At 43.8% G+C, this 24,938-nt stretch overlaps 1 protein-coding gene across 6 annotated transcripts in view; it reads right to left on the reverse strand.

Moving 5' to 3' along the window:
• Window positions 1-24,938, reverse strand: part of CELSR1 (cadherin EGF LAG seven-pass G-type receptor 1) — a 173,232-nt gene that overhangs the window by 95,261 nt on the left and 53,033 nt on the right. For all 6 annotated transcript variants that reach the window (XM_055808888.1, XM_055808883.1, XM_055808886.1 and 3 more), the window contains exon 2: window positions 7,163-7,801. In XM_055808888.1, the coding sequence (XP_055664863.1) occupies window positions 7,163-7,801 (639 nt within the window). The remainder of the gene's footprint in view (window positions 1-7,162; window positions 7,802-24,938) is intronic.

Raw genomic sequence — 24,938 nt, forward strand, 5'->3', positions numbered from 1 at the left:
ATGAGGGTAATGCAATAAAACTCTTTGCCTGGGTTTAGGAAAAGGCACAGCAGATTGATGTGAAGGCTGCAGGCCATTTACACCATTTGAGAACTGAACTGTCAACAAATACACCGTAGCAATCCAATTAGAAAAGGCTTTTTGCATCCTGACGAGTGAGCATAGGATGAAGACTGGCTGAAGGGCATATCCTCCAGATAAAAATCCACCTATAGAAGTGGCAAACAGCACATCCTGTGAATCTGATATAGACTCCAGATTTGCAACATTCATCTCCTGTGACTTGGTGACATGGACAGGAATATAATCAACAGAAACATCACAATATCTAGAAGTTTAGCAGACTTCAGCTTTTGACTGTGTTATATAAAAATATAACTTTACTTCGGTTTTATTATTTTGGTTATCTTCTGGAGCAAGCAGTCCTGCAGTTCTGCTACCTGGGCCATAGCCTCAGGTCCAGCGCAGCATCACTTGGGTCCAGCCGTAAGGCTGTGGCGTGCTGGCCCCGTCCCTGCATGCATGAACAGTGAGCCTTGCCACAAAAAGAAGCAAGGACCCATTTCAACATGCACAATAAATCCCCAAGTTAAACACAGCAGGCAAGTGGGCACACGGGCTTCTGCCGGGAGTCTGCATCAGGACAGAAATGTCTTTCATGGGGATCTCCCCTGGGCTTCCAGCCATGGGGCAGCCCAGGAATGGCCCAGGGGAGCTGCATCAGCTGCTCTGGACTTGCCACTAACGGCTTTTATGTGACCTGGAAGAGACAAAGATGCTGTGCCTCAGCTTCCCATACATTTGGTGAGGGGGACAGCACCCTCTTGCTCAAAGGGGTGTCTCAGAGGTTTCCTTTGCTGTTAATAACTTTTGCAGGGTCCATAGACATCCCTAGATGAAAAGTGTTTTGTATAGCTACAGCTTGTAATGATCTGAAGTCATAGTTCTCTGACAATATACACAGACCCAACAGCAAGAATTTTGCCAGGTGATACTTCTTAATGTGAATGTCCAAAACTAATACTTATTTTCAGTATTTCATGACACAAAATGGACATCACGCTAAAAGGAGAGAAAGAAAAGTAAATAACACAACTGACTGCTGTGCTTTTCAAATGCGGTGCACACTGTCCAGTAGCCAATGGAAGACTTACTATCCATGGCTAATTGCAAAGAATAGGTTCTATGGGTTCCTTATATATTTAGATACTAAGTCAGCTCATGAGACGACATCTGGGGTTCATTGCTTTTTGGCATGAGTAAATGCAATGGGGAAACTTCAAAGCACTGAGAGTGAGATTTATGAGACCCTATGTCTCACAGTACATAGCTGAGTGGTGAAGATCATAAAAAGAGAAATGGACAGGCTTTTCCAGCTTTTGCACCAGTCATGCTCTGAAAAATGTTTGGAGGAGTTAAGGTCTGCTTCTGGACCATCCACTGACTGCTGACGGGGCCCTTGCCAGCCACCCCAGCGCTGCAAGGCCCTGGAGGCTTGAAAGGGGCCACAGGCTGAGAGGAAACAGAGGTACCCCTCTATATGCAACTGCTGCCAGCTGCAGGGACACGGCTTGCTACATCTAAACCAGTGGTGATGTCTGCTTATTCAGTAAAAGCAGAAGACGGCTTTCCCCACAAAAATGCCATGCTGATGAGGCTGAGAAAGTTGAAGACTGATAGAAAAGACTGTGCTGGGACATCTGTGCTGAGAACAAAACTAAGGAGTACTAATTGTAAAGAAAGATCTTATAAGTGGATGATCATTAATCTCTCCATCAGATGTGAAAAAGTTATCTCAGCTGCAGAGTGACAGGCCCACAGCAATCAAAGGGAAATTGTGTTGCAGTTATGAAGACCTAGTTTCACTACAAACATCGAAACAATGGCATGGCATAGCACTGCTGAAAAAGAAGAAAAACGTCTAGACCGCCAGCATTATGCAGACCTTGACCAGTGTGCAACCACCCTACACAAGCTTTCTCACAGTATTGCCATACAGAAACTGCAAGGACACACAACCAAGTATGCTTTCCTCTGAGGCACTGAGAAACAACAGAAGTTATTAAAAGGCTGATAGTCAGCACTCTTCCTCGACTTTTCCTGCATCTAAAATCAGCAGAAAAACTTCATAAAAATTGGTACGACTTTTTGCAAATGGGAAAATGTACAGCCTTTAAATTCTGTGCAAATAAAATTTTAAATAGTGTCGAACACCAAGCACCCTAATAACTGTAATTATATTTAAACTCTTGAAACTGAATATACTATTTTTTACAGTATTAGACCTTGCCTAAGCTGTTTTCATCTCTTTATTATATAAATGCACCTGGAATCCAGTAGTAGAACTTTGAAGGGACATTGTTACAGCAGCAACAATACAAAGCATCTTAGTACCTTGACTGCGTTGCCTTAACATATGAATAAGGTCTCACAGAGATGACACACAAAGCTGTCTCATACTGTGGACAATGTCCCTAAATTTATGGGAGTGTTTGGGAATGACAGAATTTCTTATTTGGTGTTTTGTACTAAAGATAAACTTGGTCACAGCTGTTTGAAAGTGGTAGCAAAGCCCCACAACCCTGGGAGGATAATCTTTTCAGCCTTGCTGTCAATAAACCGTGGTGGTTTATAAGGTAAACAAGGAGTTAAAGATGCAGTAAGGAACCTGAATGAACCGAACTCAGATTTGCTGTACAAGATTCGGCTGTTAGACACACGTGATCCCCACCACTCCAGCGGAGCTGCGTAAGTGTAACCAAGAGTGGAATTTCAGACCCCCTCGCCCAAGATAAAACAGTCATTATGGCTACCCTGGCTGCCAGATTTGGCTACTTGAAAGCTGAAATTCTCCCAAATAAACCTCTCTGGCCTGAAAAATGAAACTCTGGTATCAGACTGAGCTGAGAAATCACTATCTGAAGAATGGATATAAGTAAAGATAACACAGAAGCAAATCTTCATGTTTACTTTTACTGCTTTACGTTTGCAAAAGCCAAATGCTGAGAACTTACTAAACAATATGAATAGGAACTTCTGGCATGACATTGTGAAAGAGCTATAATTACCTTCTCGTGACACAAAACCAGAATTCACAGTGGCCACATTAGATGTCATGATTCCTCATGGCAATACAGTATCACAAAAATAAATTAGGAGGAAAAAAAGTATAACATGTAAAAGATCTCTAATTGCTGTATTTGATTACTAGAAGATTTACAACCACTTAAGATTTCTCCCCTTTCTGAAGTGAAATCCAAGCAGAGATCCAGATATGGGAAATTCTCCGACAATCTTTTTCTCTAGAAATTGCTCCTTGCCAGGGGTTACATAGCAAAGGAGGCAGAGAGAACGCCATATGCTAAGGAGAACTGTGGGAACATTACAGGGGTGGGTTGCTTTTTTTTTTTTTTTCCTCATCGGAGGGCTTTTGTTCTGTGCCAATTAAACTGTACTTCTTGGGAGCACGACCGTAGAAGAGAATGGTCACAGCAGCTCCTAGGCAGAAGGACAGCAGGCATAAAATTGTGTAGAGAGCTGCCGGAGGACCCAGCAGTGGCAGGAGGCACCTACTCCTGGCAGGGCAGAAATTGTAGGAATTCACACCCTTAAAGGTGGCGACTCATGGCTGCAATGGTATGCTCTATAGGAGGCACCAGGATGGGGCTGGAAGTGCAGCTCATTTGGGAACCCCTGTGGCAACCATGCCTCCGAACATGGTGTTTGCCCCTGGGAAGTACAGACAATTCCACCTCTGTCCAAGCCTTCACCCATAGTTCATCTCAGCTACTACTGAAGCACTCCAAGATCCATGAAATTAAAGCTGGAAAAATTACACAGCCTTTCCTAGTGTTCATTAAATTTGTTTGTTTAACTTAAACTCCACCCTTTAACCCTTTAGCCAGGCACACAGCTCCCTGCTGTCAATGACATGATTGTTAGCGTGTACATTGTTCACTTCTCTACACTAATTTGTACATAAAGAAGAGTTAAAGGGGTCACTATTCTGAAAAAACATGATTAAAAATATATGTCCTCCTTCACTCACCTCCTTACGTCATTCACGCACCTCCTTACTTCGCAGGAAGAGAAGCTAATTCCAAATCACCCCAAACTAGCCAGTAATCAGGTTTCAGAAATATCTTATAGGAGCTCAATTTACCTTCGTGCCCGTAACAGAAGACTCCTGAAGACAGAGAAACTTTCATCATGTATAAATGACTAACAATTACATCCAAACAAATGGAGGGCTTCAAAGCAGGGTGGAAAAACAGGAGGAAATTCCATCCATTTAAGATAGGACGTAATTACCTTCTACAGGAAATAAACACTGTATTTTTAACAGGTGACCAGTTGCATAGATTCAGTACAGGGTTATGATTGTGTAGTGATTTCTCATCAAGTTGCAGCATATCTCCCCAGAGAGATGACAGATCTTAGTATTTTCTTGTAATTATTTTTCTACGTAGGCTCTTAATTGGGAAATGGAAACATGAGAGCTCCCAGAGCAGGCTGCATTTCATTGACTATTATCATTCGTATTTCATCTTTTACAGTTAATTCAAATATTCGTAAGTATTCATAGTGGTATGTTGCTACACTGAGTTAATACTGTGGTAACATTTCACTAATACCAGAACCTCCTGACTTCCAGCCTTAGCAATTCTCTGCTCATTCTGATTTACGATCGCTGCATGCTGTGAGCCAATACACACTGCTACCATTGAAACCAATCTATGCTGTCTAAATATTAAATGGATATAAAATCTGGATACTTGTAAACAATAAATATATATATACAAGTGGAAAACACAGTATTATGATTAATAGATATAAACTGAACATGCAAATGGATATGAATGTATTTGAAGAAAGGACAAAAATCATAGGTAACATAACATTTCTTAAAGGAGATTGGAACAAGATTCAATAATGCATCTTCATAGAATATTTCTGATAATAGATTACTTGTTGATAACATTTTCTACCTTGTTCTGTAAAGGGGATGAAAATCAACCAACTAATGACCACTATATGTGGGTGTCTCAGGTCTGATGGAAAAAACACTGTCATGTAACACGAAGTCTAAAGGCACTAATGTAGCATCAACCAACCACAGAGAAGATACTAAATTCCTACTGCATTCATTCAGCAATTAAACAGAAATATTCAATATTTGTATCAATTTAGAGGATAATTCCAGAGCCCTCTTGATCATGGCTGAGTGTGTTTTCCCCTGGCCAACCTGACTGCAATCATGACCTGAACTGTCCTGAAGAATAAAGTATTTCACTGAAGTGTAGTTAACTCTGAAACCTAAAGATGGCAAGACTATAAGCAGCACTGACTCCTTAACTTCTGATTATTTTAATATCCTGGCAGCAGGACAGTTAATTTTTAACTCAAATTATGAACTGCAAATACAGTTACAGATCAAATCCTTCTTTGTGTATGAATAATATGGTGCCTCTCCTCAAAATATGTACCATGTCTCTTCTGACTACAGCGTTAATTATTAAATATGTTTATCAATTATTAATATAAGATTATGCTCTTTAATTTTTAAAGTTTATTTAGCCTTTTTTCCCCCGAAGATTTCTAGCAAAACCCCCTCAAAATGTGATGAAGGACTGCATGTCATTCAAAAACCTAAGACATGGATGAATTAACTCTATTTACATGCGTATCTTTGTTTAATGAAACTTATTACTTCTAGACATTCCTCTTTACAGTGTAACAGTACATAAAATGTTAAATGAAGTTAACTGGTCATAAAACCTATTTTGTGATACCCAGTGCTGCACGTATTTTGCATTAGCCGTGTGTAATGGATAATGGACTTCATAATGTACTACACTGTGGAAGTCGTTCATGAGAAGCCCGGCAGGAAAATTGCTCCTTAACAAAGACCAAATATCCCCATGATCTCACAGCTCTATTCAGGGCTTCACCAGTCAGGCAAAGAGTTTGCATCTCCTTAGGAAGGTCCTGCTGCCCTAAGCCCCACTCTGATCTTGGGGAGCATCTCCTGTCCCCTCTGCTGGGAAAAGCCCAGTTCACCTGCTGCGGCCATGTCCCTGCTCCCTGACTCCTGGCTCGTTCCACCACCACATCTTTAATTACAGCCCTGGGCCAAAAGAAAGAGAAAGGGAAGGAAAACCCTTCCACCTAGAGGGCTGGATCCAGCTCAGTAGGCATACACATCATCCAGATTTTTTTTACATGGAGACTTAAATGATTTATGTTTTGAATTTTTTATAACTTCAGTAGTGAGAGGCAGCATAGGGAAGAGCCCCCTCTGTTTCACCCCTCATTTGCAGGGGTCACAGCAGACATTGCTGAGCCGTCAGCGTAAATTACAGCCAGCAGCAAGTCAGTGCAGAATGCTTAAATGCGTGTGCAATTTCAAACACATAAATAATCCCACTGACTTTACTGAAGCACCAGAAAGCATTCAGCTAATATTCTTTCGTAACTTCTCTGGAGTATTTGAGAAGCAGAACTTTGATCTTTATTAGCTGTCATGTCCACGATGAGGCAAAGTACGTTCCTCAGCAGGCTGCTGGAGACAGGCCTGGAAGCAGCTCCCTTCTGGAGTCTATCTGGACATTTACAAACCGGAGCTGACTTGTAGTATTTCCCATAAGTGTGTATTTTTCCCATAAATGTGCAGTTTCCTGGGACCGTGAACCATCTGCATGCTCAGCACTGGCTGACGACCAAGGGTTCATGATGTCCTACAGAGGCTGGGCACCCCCACTTATGCCCTGGCATGAGGGGACTCCTAAGGGACCAGGAAGGCTTTAACACACAAAAGCAGGAACCAGGGGTTGTGTCCCACTTTTTACCTTCCAGACAGAAGAAATACACTTGCATAAAGCATCCTGCACAGAAATTCACACGCTGGAAATCACTTCAGCAGCTGTTGGGCCCCCTGCATGACCTGGAGCAAGGCATGGTTCCTACCACCAGGCATGCACAGAGATATGGGACTTACCCTAAGTGATGTGTGACACTCACAAGCCTTCTCCTGGCTAGAAGGCAGCGCCAGGAGTTTTTCTCCCTTTGACTAAGAATGTCAGCAATTTCAGCTTGACACAGAGCTGGCCTGGCTGATGGTCTAACATATAAATCACGGGTCAAAGATAAGATAAACACATACCAGTGAAGTCCTCGTAGCATTCACAAGTGTAGCCCCCTTCTCGGCTTCGACATAGCCCATTGCTCCCACAAGGGTTGGAGTAGCAGAGGTCAATCTCTGTCTCACAGTAGTCGCCTGTGAAGCCTGGGGGGCATCGGCACCGCAACCCGTTGATGGGGTGGATGGGGCGGAACAGGACGGTGTTGGAGCTGATGAACGGTGCCGAGCTGTCAAACTTCAGGACGGAGACGCACTTCATGTAGTTCTCACAGGGCTCACGCAAACAGATATTGTCATCAAAGGGCAGCACCCTCTGTGTGGAAATCATGGTCAGCAGGGTCCTGTTGAGGTAGATCTGCTCCTGCAGGTCCTCAGAGGGGAAGAACTTGTTTCGAATACCACCAGGGAGCAAAGCTGAGAAGGTCACATTCAGGATATTGGAGCTGACGTCTGTGTCATTCTGGATGTTGAAAACAAAGATGCCATCCTTGGCAGTGGAGAGCACTGTTGCTACCCCCTCCACAAACAGGGACAGTAGGGGAGAAAGGAACCTCTCCTGGGACATGTTCTCCAGCCGCACCGTGATGCTGTTGGTGAGCATGTCATCCGTGATGATGGTGACACGCAGGGTGCAGACTGCCGTGACACTGTGGACACCATCTGAAGGGAAGAAAGATAACAGTGATGTCAGAGAGCAGGCTTCTGCCTATGGACAAGGAGGCTCCTGCAGTCTCCTGGAAATAAAACAGACCTGTGAGGCATTTTAGGGCACTGGGATGGGAGAGGGAAATATATCCACCTTCTCCAGCGACTACCAATGCCTTTACTCAGGAAAATGAAAATACCTTAAGGATTGCAACTCAAAGGACCAGAGACATCCCAAAGAGTCCAGAACACCTGGAGAACATCCCTGGCAAACAACTGGCAAGGGCTAGTGAGGAAACAGGCAACCTGAGAGTCCCAGGATGGCCAAAGGCAAACCAAGGGCAGGGGGCCTCTCACGATAGCCGCTGAATGGATCTTTATACAAGTCACTGCTAGTCTACAACCAGTGCTGGGAAGCTGTCGCTTTTCACAGCACAACACCAAAATTATCTTCTCCAGATGTGGTCTTAGGCTTAAGGAACCGGATTTATGCACAGAGAAGTGTGACCAGAGCTTTAGATACTAAGTCACCTAAGGAAACAAGTCTTCACATTTGAACACCTGAACTTCTTTATTCTTCTCACCTAACTTCTTCAAAATGCTTTACAAAAATTAGAAAAAAAATAATCATATAAAATACACCTGCAGTGAAAAGCAGACATTTAAAATCTCTTCCATACTATCCTTACTACAAAGCATTTCTGATATTGCTGGGGATGTTCTGCAATAAAACCCATAAATGTATAGCAGTAATTCCTGACAGTGGATTGAGAGATACCACTGTAAAATCTCAGTACACCCTGAGGCTTACAGTAGCGCTGTGAATGTACAAATTCTAGAACATTCTATCATTACGAAATATAATTATGACAGTGAGTACTATAATTAAGCCAAATTCAATGGGAGCATGGAACGGGATGTTGCATCATCACTGAAACCAAACCACTTAGTTTAATTCTGTCTCCTTGCTAACATTAAGGACTCATTAAAATACAGATCGCATTACAGAAAATATGGTTAGTATTAGAGCAGCATCTAGAAATCCCAGGAGAGATCAAAATCGGCTTCTGATAGGAAACGTTCCTTCTTAGATCTCATAGTGTAAAAAACAACCAGAAATGGGGGTGAGTTCATGTCATGAGAGGAAAGAACTGGTTTGAGTGGCCAGTTCCACTAGGTCCCAGCTCAGTGACCTAGTCTTGGCTCAAAGGATCCCAGAAATAATAATTTCACAAGTAACCTGCTATTACATTTATATCGGTTAAACCATATAAGGTATGTGTGGAAATGGATTTTGAATCACTTCAATGTAAAATTGTGGCAGAAACTACATTCGAATCAATCTAAACCCAGTGTGAGATCAAAATTCTGAGAGCACCAATTGCTAATGGTCATTTTCCTAAGGTTTATTATCTCAGAGTGTAAGTTTATGACCCATTATGGTCTCTTAAAAAAGATCTTTCAAGAAGAGAAAAATCAGAATGGCTCCTGTCCTTTTCACTGTCACCACTACACCACAAGTACTGTTTTGTTTTAAAAAGAAATGTATTGTTGGAAGATTTTTCCTCCAATAATATAGTAGCAATACAGTAAATTATGGCAGCATAATTAATCGAATGGCTCTTGACTCCCTCCTCCTGATCAGGTTGCCTGTAAAAGCTCAGCTGTTGACTTTTTTCCACACTGAAGCAGCTTTTAGGCAAACAGAAAAATCTTTTCTCCCGTGTGTTATTTTCCTACTGCCTAGCTAAAACCAAACAGTCAGAAGAGGTCATTATTTGAGGTGATCTGTTTGATGTGCCCCTCACAGAAGCTCACATGCCAGCTTTCACTTTCTCCCAAGTTTGCAGAAATCTTTATCTCCTCTTCCTCAGACTCATTCTAGAAATGTGCATTTCCAGCCTCCATCAAGACCCAAGGCAACCTTTAAAAACGACTGGTAGCCAAAATCCTCACTGCAACCTCCTCCACGGCCTGTGGATTTCTGGCCATCAGACAATACAGGATGCACCGTATTTTCATAAATGACTTCCTCGGACTAGTTTACCCACTTCTGTCAACTGCACAGCTCATTCCCCTGAAAGGCCAGAAGCAGAACAAACTATTCACTTTTTTTTTTTTTTCCCCTAAAGCAATTGACATTTGCCTGCCTGTCCCATAGGGTGCCTGAACTATTTTGCTATTTGTTGCACAATACACTACAGAAGTTCTCTCATACCAGCGAGAAAGCCTGACAATGAGTCCTTTTCTTAAGAAAACACTATGATCTATAGCCCATGGTATGTATAGTAAGAAGACAAAATACGATCCACTGTCTGACAACGCACTGGAGTCTACAAACTGTCATAATCAATATCAACTGTCACAATACGCAAGAGCTTCCCAGCATTCACAACAGCTATTCTGACACAGTTAATAAATCACTGGAAAAAGCCCGGTGTCAGATACCACACAGCCTCCTTGTTCCGCAGGCAGCACAAAAGAAAACCGGACACAGACATATAGCTGCAAAATAAAGTCGTGTTTTAAAAGCCAATTCAGCTTTATGCAGCCCTGTTGCAGAGCGTTAAAATAAAAAGAGAGTAAAAAGGAGCTGAGCATGTGTACTATAGGCGACAAAAGAGCGGCACAGCTATACAGCCGGCTGGACAAGCGCCTCTTTCATATCACCAGCAAGTCTAGAGTAGCACCATGGGATCTGATCAGCTATTCATTCAGAAATTCGTGGAAAGTGGAAACAATCTGTGGTTTTATGGGGCCGAATTAGTATCTATTCTACTTTCAACAGACAACATTCACTTTGAGGGCTGGAACAAGTGCAATAAAGAAGGTGGAAATTCTGTCCTCATCTTTAATGGGAATTGAATTAATACTAAATACACAATAGTGTATATGTTTTGAGATTCACAAGTGTAATACTCCATGAAAGTTTCAAATGTTTACTGCCAGAAATGTCAGAAAAATAATATTAGGAAGTATTATTTTATAGAGTGATAATACTTTATGGCCTTTCACTGTCTGACATGCTTACCATATGCAGCTATCCGATATACATACACAACCAGTCTGTTAATTTTGCTAAAAAGGCTCTTAACGACCTGATTTTTCAAAGGTCTTATAATAGGGCTATAAAAAGTCCCATCATGTTTTGGCAGACACAAGATGGCTTCAGTCAGGGGTGTGAAACACCCTTCAAGTGATGCTGCACAGGAGAAACTCTGGCTGCACTTTACTCTTCGGAGGAGATCTTCACACAGATGAATACATGCACATATGCAAGGCTTAGCTGTCACTGGTTCTCACAGCCATCATCTGCTTGGCTTCAGCAAACCGTCTGGATGCCCGAGTCTTTCTGAAGGGGCTCTAAACACACGCAGGCCATGCTGGCAGATGGGACGCATAGGCAATTTGCTGAGTCGCTTGAGCAGACAGCCTGGATTGTAGCAGCTCAAGCCACTGCCACTCGGATAGCCTGAGAAAAGGGAAACTCAGGACAGACCAAGGACAAAGACAGGATTTGACTCATCCTTTTGTGGACTTGGCTCCTAAAACCCTTGTACCAATGGCTTCTGCCACTCTGTCCTTGAGTTTCTCTTCTGCAAAATGGGGATAATGGCACTTAGATGTACACTGTGAAGTAGTGGGTGCAGATGATGAAATGCTGAGATACTGGGGTAATGAAGGGAACATAAATATCCCTAATGAATCTTTTAAAAGATGTTGCAGCCCTATTTATAAAAAAACAAGGTGAAAAATTAAAATAAAGACTCTCAGCATCTCACACATCAGTGAATGGACAAAGAGGATTCTGGACAGCCAGGTGGCTGCACAGGAGAAGGTGTTTGTTGCAAATGCAGTCCCTGCACAATGTTTTTATATCCTAGCAATATTGTTTTATGTGTACTTTCTACAAGAGGTATCTCTAGAAGGTGGAAAGCAAACCAGACTGTTGTCTTTTGTACCATTGTCATTGCTAAACAGGGTCCTTAAAAACAGAACTACTCATCTTCATCCTCAATCAAACTAACGAAAAGATTTAATAGCAACCATATACCCTGACCCTTTACAAAGAAAAGAGAAGACAGGAAGGCTGACAAAAGCTTGAACCTCTCTAAAATACATTAATAAGAAAAAATTGATTATTTAGTCATTGTTTCATGATTACCTTTATGACAAACCTAATCAAATATGAGACTGTAATCTCAGCTTTCCATCTTCTGGCAGTCCATAAAGGAAAGAATTTTATTATCTAGAAAAGTAAACACAGCAAAGTTTAAATGAAATGCGTATTTGGCAATGGCAGCACCTGGCCAGAAAGGTTCTTTTGTTTGTTTTTAAGGTTGGCAGAAATAAAATAATTAACACTTTTTTGGCTTATTACATACAAAAGTCTTAGGCTAATTATGAAAGCTGCATATTTTATATAAATACTTTAGCATCAGAGCTTTCTTTCATAAATATCTCAACCCAAAGCTATTCTAATGCTGCCTTGTAACGCATCTGGAAATAACAAATATCACAGTTTACGACAGTCATGCAAACTCCTTGGCTAGCAAAACACAGAATAAGGACACTCCATATGTTCAAATAACCTCTTGCTCTTCCCAGATCATAAGTAGCAGGCATGCCCATGAGTAGCAGCCATTGCTTGGTAACGTGCCTTGGAATGCTCAGACCTCCATCCCCCATTGCTTCCAGCCATGTCTTTACATATGAGAATTAATACACACTTAGTCCAGTACTAAGCCTTGAATTACTGATGAGGAGGCCGTACTTTTAGCGTCCTCCCCACTGCTTGGGCAGCAGTAGCACGTAAGTAGCACCAGCTCACAGAAACAGAGACCGCAGGCAATACTTGGCTGCCTGAGCAGAGCGGGAACCCAAACCACAATTCCTGCTGAGCAAACAGCAGTAAAAAATCAGCAGATGTCCATAAAAGTGAGATGCATAGTCCTGCGCTAAGCTTCAGTTCGCCTCAGAAAGTCTGCAAGTGTCACAGGACTGAGTCCCTTTCCTTGCATTGTGCTTCCACCACCATGCATACAGATCCAAAATGCATAAAATACCAGTGTATCAATATCAGCCCTTCCAAACCCTGCTGTAAGCACTACAAAGCATCACTTCTGTGATTAGAAATAAGTCTATGAGCACTCATAAGACAAACTCCCTAAAATATTTTCTACATTATGGAGAAGCTCAGGAACTTATTGTGCAGAGAAAATTACCGCCCCCCCCAAAAAAAAAAAAAAAAAAAAAAGTAATCTGTGCAGAAAAATGGCAGGTGGGAACCTACGTAAGATGCTTTGCCAAAAGCAGAAAACATTACCAGAAAGGAAAATGAAAATAGGTGTAATTGTGAATTTATAGAGACCCTACCGTAGGTGCTACTTAGCGAGTAGCCTCACTGCAGAAGTGTTTCAGGACAGAAACTGTGCAATGACCCCAGTTCGAGCGTGCTTTCAGGGCACCTTGGCAAAGGATGTGAGGGCTGGTATTTGCCTTAGCTCTCAGAAAGTCCAGAGCGATGGACAGTAGCAAGTGTCCCCTGTGCATCCCTATGCAGTCCCTGTTTTGTGGTAGGAACAGATGAAACTACCAATGTCTCTTTTGCTAGAGAAAAGTGGTATTAAATGGTGCAATAACAGAAAAGTAACATCCCTGAGAAATACACTCTATCGTTTCCCTTTAGGAAAACATAAAGGCATTGTGTGTGACAGTGTATCGTTTGTTAGACAGGCACTAATGGATTCTGTCAAAGCCTCCCTTTCCTTGGGATCAGAAATGCCCCTTGTGAGCAATTCCTTCGTTACATCAAGCCGGATGAAACAACATGGAAATCATTACCCTCGGCCACATGATGCTTATGTTATTGCAACTTTCCCTTTGTTTCAGGCTGCCAGTCTCAGCTCCACACATATAGGAGCACTGACTGCCAACACAAGTTGTGCACTTTGGAAAGGATATATAAAAATAATTGGCTATTATTCAGTGCCAAAGGTTCACATTGGAAGCACTCCTCTGAGGAACGTTGAAGCCCAGGTCTGCTCCAAAGCCCATTATGTCAACAGGAAGATTCCCATTGACTTCAGTGGGCTTCACTGCCAGCCAAAACTGGGCCTAGAGACGAATTCCCTGGGTCCTTGCCAGTGCACTCACACCGAGCTTCACTCCCGACCCGGCAGCCCCAAACAAAAGCAACGGTCTGCTCAGGAAAAGGCTCAGGGCTGAAAGTTAAGACAGCAAGAGCAGAAAGCAAAAAGCCAAGGGATGAGCAGGGCAAGCATGCAGACTGTAGAAATATGCAACGTGGACTGCACAGCATGAGTGGTAAAGGTTGTACGGGTTTTCCTAAAATCAGGTGTCTGAATCCATACCTAGACATCTCTGAACTTCCAGGAAGGGTAAGCAGCTGCAGCTCCCCTTCTGCAGATGCTCGGTTTTGAAAACACTGGCCAGTGTTCCCTGGCATCCTCTGAAGAGAAAAGGGTTCAGAAGAATCACAGGAAGGGGGAAGAGGAAGACATGTCACCTGGTGTTATGGGGGGGTGTTAGATCACAGGGTGAGGTAAACCAGCAGGCGGCTGAGCCATGTGGCGTATGCAAGCACACCGGCAACGGGGGCTCAGCCCTGACTGAGCTAAAACCAAGGGGAGGTGTCCTGGGTAAAGCATGTCTTCAGGGGCAAAAAAAAAGGGATCTGGGATTAACTAGTCCAAGGCTGGAAGATTGCCAGAAGACAGGCAATGGTCCACACTCCCACAGAGTGACTGCACCAGTGATCAGCATTAACCACGCTGCCTCCAGCACCGTCCTGCTGCCACTGTGGCAGCTCGGAGGACCCAAGGAGTCTGCCCCAGCCCACCCAGGACACGGGGTGTGTACCTGGGTTGTGCTATGCCAGCTTGTGCCCTGCTACTGCACCGCCCCAGGCAGTGTCAGTCACATCCACACTTGAAAAATGATGCAAGCGAAGGAAGACACTTCCAGGGAAAACCACCTCTAACGCTCACAGGCTGCAGACACTCTTAAAAACACTTCAAGACAAACTTTCATGAACTTCTTTTTGCAAGATGAGTCATCTCTTCATCCTGACAGAGATGGATATCTCGGACACCTGGGGAAGGTGGGCAGTGGGACTTGGGGCTTGCAACTCACAGCACCTCTCACTCCACAGTCCCCTTCTGCAGCAGCCATAGCAGCACCAGCTAAATCAGACAGTTTAAAAAAATACAAGCTGTGAAAGGAGGAACTGTGCATAAAGCAATAGTGAATTCCCAACATGTATAAGAGGGAAAAAACCCACACTAATTTTGGCATCACTATCTTTAATATAGCCTGTGCTGTTCAGGGTTATTTACTTTGTACATAACAGTGAAAAGAAAAAAACCAATATATTTCGATTTGCTGCTTGAAGAGGGGAGTAAGAACAAATTGATGCCAACTGGGTTGCTCAACATTGTACAAGATTGCCATTAGTTTTTCTGAAACCAGTACCTGCAAGCTGAGAATTTTGAAATGTTAATTGGCTTGATAACACTAGTCTGGAGGAATGTTTCCAGAGGGTGGGAAGTATGGCAAGTTGGATCTGCTGGCAGGAATAAGCACTCCTGAATTCTGACTGCAGTGAGCTGGAAAATACACCGAACTTCCCTGAACACCCTCCCACAGCATCACCTCTTGCTCTTCAGGTACCTGGTGAACGTGGATTATAACTGCTGTGGGGGACAAGATGCAGGCAGGGGAAGCTGGCAGGCACGCAGCAGCGACAAAGCGGTCAAGGAGACAAGTCCCTGTCCTGAGCAGAAAGCACGAGTGGAAAGGATGAGGAATACTTAGAGGGGAAGTAAGATATGTGGGAAGATACGGTGAGCATGCTAACAACCAGATACTTCCAGGCTGTTTTACCAACAAGAATTTCCTGCTAGCTAAAATGCAAAGTGACTTTCTTTCCTGGGCTCTGCACATCTCCCTGTATGTCAGCTGGTTTTCCTTGTTAGCAAAGATGGGCAAGGCTCCTCTGCCCAGCCACGCTCGGCAGCAGGGCTGAACCTGCAGCAGCATCGCGGCTCCGGCCGGCTCGCTGCCTGCCATCACCAGCCGCGCTCCCTGCTCCGCTCCTGGCCACGCAAGCCCTTGGAGGGGGTGCACAGCCCAGGAGCCCACCCTGCTGCTGCTCCATGGGCACAAGAGCTGCCAGGCAGCTTTTCAACTCCATCTGACGAGGCGGCTTTCCATTTCATGCGAATGTCCAATGAAACAGTGCGTTTACAGCACTCATCAGACCTGTTCAGATGAAAACCCCTACTCCAGATCGCTACACCAGATAGATTCACAGACTGACTTGCTGGGGGCTCTGCCAACCCCCATCAAAGCTTGGTCTTGTTTCATATATAATCAAAACGATTGCTTAAATACTGCGATAATTTTTAAGCCTCTCTAAACTTTAAAGAGAGGGGTTTTTAATATCATTTACATTTCAATTCTAATTAAATGCACAGCTAGATGGCCATAGCTAAAAGAGTTTCCCAGCAGGCTCACACTGCCTGCAGCCACATCTCGCAGTGCACCGCAGTGGTGGCCACAGTGGCTTGGACGGGGCACTGCTGGGCAGGGAGAGATGCTAGGGAGCATTGGGGTGCATGAAGCCCAGGCCTGGGGAGCACAGTCACCTACTCACTCACAGCCAAAGGGCTATTCACGGGCATCTCTACCTTCTCAGTTGTAATCAGCTGTATACAGAAGTCAAAACAGGTTTCTTAAATATCCATGAAAGTATTGGACAAACTAAACTGCAGTCGTGGGATGCTCCAGCATTAATCTCCATTCAGGCCATGGTCTTCAGGTAAATGATGTATTTTGTACTGAGTAAGATACCAGCAGCGTGTTTACCTGAAGACATGCTTTTATGTCACTAACCCCACATCAAAAGAGAAAGCCCCTGCTTGGGGTGCCCTGCTGCACTGCCAGGGGAGCAACTGATGGGTTGTCATAAAGCCTCTCTTCTCCTCATAGCTACACATGCCCTGCAAACATTTTTGCTCCCTTGGTCTGATTACAGCAAGAACTTCCCCAGGCAAGCCAGGGCTCTGCTCAAATCTCTCTTTGCAGTATTAAAGCAGGAGTGGATGAAAGCTACTTTGGGGATGGCAAAAAGGGTGGGAAGAGTTGGGGTGTGGGCCTGGGAGCTTCAAAACTGGGAGCAGTGATAAGCAAATAGCTTCTCTGCCTCAGTGTTTGCACCTTTACTGCCTATTAGTAACCTCAAAGGGATCCTTTCAAAATAAACCAAAACCCATCAGGTTTATTTTTCTAAGTGTCTCCATATTCCCATGTTCCTTTTGCCTGGAGATACACTCTGCTCCTTGCTGTGACCCACAGTGAAACCACGGGGACACTGCCTGCTGGATGGAGTTCAGGTCTGCTATCTTGACTAGAAAACAAAGGAGGGAACAATGAAAAAAGACGACGGTCACAGTTTTCTGATGTCATTTCTGTTTACAGACAAGCTTTCAAAAGAGTTATGTATCAGCTGAAAGAGTTATTAATATACTGCGCAACACAGAAATTTGCCCAGCTGCCTGAAACAGGAAAAACACCAGAAAAATGCAGCGTCAGTAGCTCAACAGGTTGTGACTGTGCTCATGTCCTGCTGAAACACAGCTTGGGAAACAGAAAGAGTTCTTAGGCATACTTTTTTTTTTTTTTGTCCAGTTTTCTGTAGATTCAGTCATAATGAGACCATTTTCAAATTAATACAAGACAAAAACAGAGGGTTATCCATCCAGGGAAGGAAAAGCAGTAACGGCTACGTGTCAGCTTCCACATGCACGAGGCATAGGAAGGGTTGGTTCAGCTACTCCTTTCTGCCCCAGGAGATTCAAACATGCTCGATCACAAGGCGCTCACACAAGCAGGGTAATGCTCACAAGATGCTTCAGTTCAGATCAAATTTCTTGATGGAAGCAATGACTGGGGCATGGATGTCCCACCTGTAACAGGCATGTCCTAAAGGAAATGTTTCAGAGCCTTTATAACTCCCTCTTTTCTCTCTTTCTCTCTCAAGTTCAATTAATGTTTAAAAGATTTTAGTAAGTAGTAGATCAAAACTGGGAGAAGTGATGGGGAGCATTACGGTCCATCTGCTGGGATCTGACACAAAATACACCCATCTCCCAGTCTGAAGAATTTAGATTTTCAATGAGCTTGACTCCATTAGAAATCCCCCAAATGAAAATATTTTCTTCAACAAAATATCATGTTTCCCCCCACTTTTTGTTTCAAAGGGAATAGGTTTTCTTTTTTCTTACTAGATCTTCAACTGACCAGTTGTGCTCATCTTTTCTGTTAACCGAGGTCTGCTGAGTTAGGCAGAATAAGAAGCAAATAAGCAAATAAGAAATCTGAAGAAATAAACTTAAGCAAATAAGAAACTGAAATAAAAGAATATTTGCTTGCATCATGTGATTAAAATAAGGAAAAAAGAACAGAAAGATAAACAGGAAAAACCACCCTTACCAAACTTCTGTAGTTTTGGGAAAGGCTCACCAGGCACTGGCAATATTTATAGAAAAAATGCTATGTACTTTGTCCAGACTTTCTGTCGATAGACAACCCGCACAATCTTTTAAAAACTCAATGAAAAAAACAAAAAAACCCCTTTGATTAGCTAACCATCTACGTGTTGCTGGCCACTGGCAATGAGATCATCATGTTTTTGGCTGCATGGTCAATTGAGAAGATTATTCTTGGATCCCTGCCATTAAAACTAGTAGGCTGGACAAGAATCAAAAAGGACAAAGCACTTGTTTCCTGTTTCTGCAGTCCTGAACCTGCAGTGGGTATTTTTCTCTCCAAAACTCTCCCAAAGAGAAAAGCAGCCCCACAGACAAAATCGGGAGAACGCAAGAGCTTGGCTCCTATCGCTGTACGTCACCTTGGTAAGCCGATGCAGAGAAAGGGCAGGTCAAGTTATGACAGGTTAAAGTGGGTAACACCAGTGACTCGGAGCCACTGGTGGAATGCAAAAACTACACTGATCTTCAGAAATGATACTGTAATCTGAAATGCCTATCTAATGATTTCTATTCAGCTGAGCTGTAGAAATGGAGTCATAACTACATGATTCACTTCTTTAGAATCAGATAAGATTTTCTAGTAGACACTTTGTAAGACACAGATCTTGAGTAAAACAGATATTTTGCATTCCAGGACTAATATAAGCCTATCCAACAATTTCCATAAGCGAAAGCTTCTCTTTAAAGGAATTAGCTATACTGGACAACTGAGGGAAAACTCCACGCTCTCAATACATCCTTGACCTTACCACAGCATCAGCTGGGTATCACCAGGAGCGTGCCAGGCTAGACTCTGCCCAGCAGTCGCATGCTTCTGGCCAAGGGTAAGGTGACTCTGTCTTTCTCTTCTGGGTGATGGCTCTTCCTTCCTACTCTGCCAAGGCTGTGGACAATGCAGAGAAGTGGTATTTGGTGAGCTCAGGGTATCCAACAGCAAGCAGAGGCTCACTACAGGAGAGTGCCAACACCCAGCAGGTATGTGCCCACCACTGAGCAGGGCAGGATGACTCCCTGTGCCACCTGCATCACGTGCAGCACAAAGTTCTACCAGTGTAGTGAAAATCTGTCCACATTTCCAGGTGCCTCATTGAAACTATTGCTTGTATCAGATCACTGAACATCCTAACATCCAGTAGCAAAGCCCTCTCTTTCAACTGAAGCAAAATTTCCAGGTGTAAAGAGGACACATCCAGTGAAAGCTGGACATATGATGACCTTAATGCTGCCATAGCAGAAGCACTTTTTGATTCCCTTGGAATAAATCACACACAGAAAAAAGTTTCATTGTACACCAAGTTTTCTCAAGGCTGTTTGTATTTTCTACAAAGACTAATGAATATATATCTCCCCTTCATTATAGTAGCCGTAGATTGAGTAGATTGCTATTATCTTTAAAGGCATTATATTTCATTGTTTTAGTTACATTTTATGGAAAAATACAAGACACTAAGCCTATGCAAAACATCCTCAAAAACAGCCACCATTCATGTTGAGCCTTAATATGTAAATCATTCAGGGAAAACATGAAAATCCTCATTCTAGGAATCCTTAGCCATATAATCCCACTGATATCAGCAGAGCCCGAGTATTACAGGACTGTTGGAGATGAAGCATTCAGCCCGCGTGCCCAGACTGCAGTTTGGTAGGACTCCAAGACAGTGCAGCTTCCCAAGAAACCAGAGTCAGAAGGGCGAGGTTTCACCAAGCATTAGTAGAGTTCCTGTCACCTTTCCGTAAAACATACCAAACTCCCATGTCGGCCACTTGCATGCCTGCTATATGGGATCAATATTGTCGCTGAGCGAGTATAAATACTAATTTTATTTAAAAATCCTTTTTAAAATTTTGTACTACACACTGTGAAAAGCAGTTGTCTGTAAGTCAGGATTTTCTTTGCAAAGAGCTTATGTGAATTCCTGCAGGATGCTTCATACGGTGGAGTCATTTCCCAAGAGCTCAGATAATTGCTGAAGTTTAATTAGTAGAAAGGATTTGCTATTTTAGTGTCCCGAGCACACTTTCTTACCACCTGAGCTCTGAGGCCATCTGTATGGACAGGACGTCAGTTCTCTGGACCGTTCCCTTGAGTGCAGCCACTTGTTCTCTCTCTCTCTCCTGATAAAATTAGGCTTATGTTATGGCCTCAATCCAGCGATACGGCTCTTGGAAGAAAAGTGTATTTTAGGTATTTTCTAAATTTTCCTCCGTTTTCAAAAACCTCTTTAGCTCTGTTTAGATTTAGGCTGATATTTCTGTACTTGGCTAGTGCGGAGCATCTTCATGAATAAAGGCTGAGAGGGCACCCAGTTACTCCACTGGGTTTATAACTCCTGCAAACATCCTGCATGAGGAGATTGTTCCTTCTCTCCACAGGGCATACCAGCAACCCCTCTCTGCCTCCCAGCCTGCAAGAAGCCCACTGATTTCTGAGGTAGGTTCCCGAGATAGTCAAATCCTGCCCACGGTGGTCCACAGCTGCAGGACCTCACAGCGCTGGCTGGTTGAAGCATTAATTTCCTTGAATGTCTCACAGGTGGACTCTTGCGGAAGGGAAGCAAAGGTTCAGTACTTGCATGGAAAGAAGTATTCCTCCCTGGACGTGACAGCTGGCAACGGGGAGAAAGGCAAAGCAGCTGCAATCCGGATCAGGACAGGTTTATAGGGCTGCTGGGGTCCCTGAGCAGCACAGGCAGCAGTGGCTCAGCATGGGCCAATGCTAGTGGAAAGGACAGCAAAATTCCCATAAACATGTGCCAGGAAGGGAGAGGGCTTTGGCATACTCCAGGGCAGAGGCAGCACAGGCAGGAAGGCTGGGGCAGCACGGCGGCCAGCGGTGATACCTGGCTGTCACCGAACCCGGCTCCACAATTCGTCACACAGACATCATGCATGTGAAATAAACACAGAGCAAGACGCGCACGGACGTATCAGGACAGCTGACTGCAATGTCTGCAGAAAGTGTCAAGTAGAGAAAAAACATCTCTACCAGAAATCTTCCAATACCATGTCACTGAATCTAATATAAATTAACAGAACCATATGAATTCCAGTAAGACGTTCACCACTGGGAATGACTTAGGTAATTTCTACCACCCCATATACATACTTTTTTTGATGTCTATATATAACTCAGAATCCTGTACTGGTAAGGATGACCGTACAGAGTCCCTGCTCTTGACCTCCAGTGCAGACTGTCCCTGTTCCAGCTGACTCCCACGGCTGCTAAGGAGAGGTGGATGTGGCTCTTCCTCCAACATGCCCAGAAGAGCAGAGAACCGCCCAGGAGAAACTGGCTTTTACTCTTTTTTTTTTTTTTTTTTCCTCCTTTCTGCCTTCCCAGCTAGAACAAACTGCTGCATTTCTAGCTACCAGGAGGCTGAGGTGCGGCAGGACCGTTCACGTGGCTGAGCTACGCTGAGCAGCGAAGCAGAAGCAAACTCTGACGGTGCACTTCAGCAGGGGGGAACTGTTCACAGACGTGAAGCCTGCGGGGTGGGGTGTGCTTAGCCAGACTTGAGCTTTCATAACCTCTAACTTACTCTAATTTCATTACAGTAAAATTTAAAAGTGCTTCTCCAGTTGCCAAACGTATCTTCTGCTTCAGTTTCACTAAAAGAAACACCCTTCTAATTAAGGATGGATGTATAACTAGAAGTAAAGAAAAGCAGTAACATTACATTTCAAGATGGATGGATGTACGTAAAGGATGGATGTATAATTATAAGTTAAAAAGCAGTAACATTTCAAAGAACATTCGAGCTCAAAATAAAATATTCTAGCCCTGAAAAAATTACCAATTTGTTTTGGCCTCTTTTTCAGAGACCTGTTTGGCAAAGAAGACACTCCAGTCTCCTCTTAGGGAAATCCAACTCCATGTTCTCACTCCAGGACTGCTGCCGGCTCTGTGTTTAATGGCTAAATCCCTTCACATTTCTCTTTGAAAGAGGCTCTTGTGAACAGGAAACTGTGCTGTAATACCAGGCTCCCATGCTCTTCAAAACAGCTCAAGCTCTGTAAAATGACTTCTCTCAACTCGCTTTCTCAGCTGGCTCAAGACATGTCCCACATGTCATTTCTACATCAGTAACCCAAGGCTTCAGAAAATGCTGTAACAGGTGGTTAAAGTTAAGTCGGCATCCAAAAAGAGGAGACACTTTAATATTACCGACCTAATACACCTTTTTTTCCTTACACCCACACTCATAACTTTGGGGTTTTTTTGTAAAGGTCCACGACTCATAACCAAGTACTACTTAAGGCCAATGGATAGGATATTGCAATTTGTTAACATACAGCACCATTTAGCGCCTGCGGCATTTTACTGACTGAGTTGTCTGAGAAGTACAGGATGCTTTTGAGACCGCAGAAATACAGAGGAGGTCCTTAGGTCTCTGAGTGCACCTTGCACCTCTCTTACACAACTGTTTTAACCTGTAATTACTTTAAAAGTACTGATCTCACTTGCTGCATGCTGTGCAAGTGGTGGGATTTGAATAATTACACCCTCGTAGAAAATACCAAGCAGTAATCCCAAGTTACGAGCAGAAGCTGAGTAATGCAGTAAGAAATAACATGACAACGAGGTCAAAAAATAAAAAAGTTCTCTGTTACCACTTATCACTATAAAATAAATGTGGCACTTCCCTCTCTCATCTCTGAGCAGAGAGTAATGCACTCAGCAGCACTGAACTCAAAAGAGTCTCTACCCAAAGCAGCACTCCAACCACTCTGCTCTGCAACATCTTTGGTGTGCTGGAGATACTTTAGCTTTGCACACTGGTACCAGAAGGCAGAATCTGACCAAATCACTTTAAAAAGACTGAACTGCTTGAGATACTAAGACCTGAGAACCCACCTCTTAATACGCCATTGCTCTAATTTCTCTTCTTAAAGCATTTGCACCAGTAATCAGAGGTGATCGCTGAGCTCCATCCCATACCTTTAATTAAAGTCTGTTTCTAAAAGCCCTGTCTAGAGAGGTTAATCCCTCTCTACTCAGCTGCTAGATTCGCAAAGGAGGGCAAGGAGGCAGATGCACGTTTGGGGAGGTGAAGAGGACCCAGTTTTGGATCCCCAACCGTCACAAAACATCTACTAATACGGGAGGAAACTACTTCAAATGCTGACTGACAACAGTCAGGAAAGAAGCGGAGCAGAGAAGCACAAGCAGGGCAAAACCACAAAGGCAAATATGAAAATTAACCTTTCAAGGGTAACTACATACTATTTTTTGTTCAGGGCTATCAGCGTGGGCTCAGGTCCTGTCAGCCCTTGTCTGGAGCAGATGCTTCTGTCGGACAGATGCAGAGAGACCTGCAGAGCTTCAAAGCCAACTGGGAACTGTAAGAAGTCCTCCCTACAACAGCTCAAAGGAGATGGAAAAGAAAGGAGAACTGGCACACTAACAAAGGCAAATTTAGTCCTCAAAGCAGTAGTGTAGTGGCTCATATGATCCTCATGAGCTGGGGAACCGTGTGGGAGAGTTGATGTTTTGCTGTACACAAAGCGCATTGAGATTTCCACACCATTATGGCCACCCTACTGCCTCTACTCATGATGTGTTGCCACTTACCCTCTGCTCTGCCAGCATGGCAGGGCTCCATCTCCCAGTATCGGACTTCCCCTGTGTCTCCCCTCCTCTCATGAGTCTGCCCCTTCCTCCACCTCCCAGAGTGGCCACAAAGCCCTCTCTCCTACTCTCACGGTAAACATCTGTCTTCTGAGGCACCTATGGGAAGCTACCTGCCTGTGATGGCAGGTGAGAGCAGGTGCAAGTGGCTTCAGTCACTGATGGCTAATGTGGATAAGGAAGGATCCCAACTGCAAATGTAGATGTAAATGTACACGGCTGACTGCTGCCTCGCCCTTCCACCACCCCTCACCCTGGGTGAGCCTGACAAATTTTTACCATCTCTTTCCTCAGCATCAAGGGACGGATGTCTCTTCTGTGTTTGTCCGTCTTGCTCTGGGTCTCAGCAGGCTGCTAACACACAAGAAGATAACAGTAACAGAGCAGGGGCATCTCTGCAGAAAAGGATCTGTGGTCCCAGGTTTGTGGAGAATTTACTGTGTGGGCTTAGGGTCTGCTCAGATTGACTGAGCTGCAGCTCCCACAGAGACCAACGTGTGAAAAAGGACACATGTACGCAAAACTCTCCAAACTCACAGCCAAGAAGCAAACATGAGACAAAGCAAGGAGACAGATGAAGTAAGTGACTGTGACTGGTAGCTTCATGGTGAAAAGCCAGACCTGTGGACAGTAACAAAGAAAATGGGATGTGATGTTGCCTTCTGGGAGCTAGGGTGGGATTCATATAATAAGCATACAGAGGGAAGATCACCTCAGGAGTACAGTGGAATTTTCTGAGTTGGTATTTTCAGGTGAAAACTAGTGAGATAAGCAGCAAGCAAGTCAATGTTTAATAGGATCATGCCAGAAAAGCCAAGGGGCTGCCCTCTCCAAGACTGCTCCGGTACCCACTGCAGAGACACTGCACAGCGGCCGAAGGGTGCAGGAGTGCTGCAGAAACAGACCTGCATTGGCCGGGCTCACGGGTACTTTCTGTGATGAAAGGTTA

Source organism: Falco peregrinus, chromosome 6 (genome assembly GCF_023634155.1).
Source record: "Falco peregrinus isolate bFalPer1 chromosome 6, bFalPer1.pri, whole genome shotgun sequence".
Lineage (NCBI taxonomy): Eukaryota > Metazoa > Chordata > Aves > Falconiformes > Falconidae > Falco > Falco peregrinus.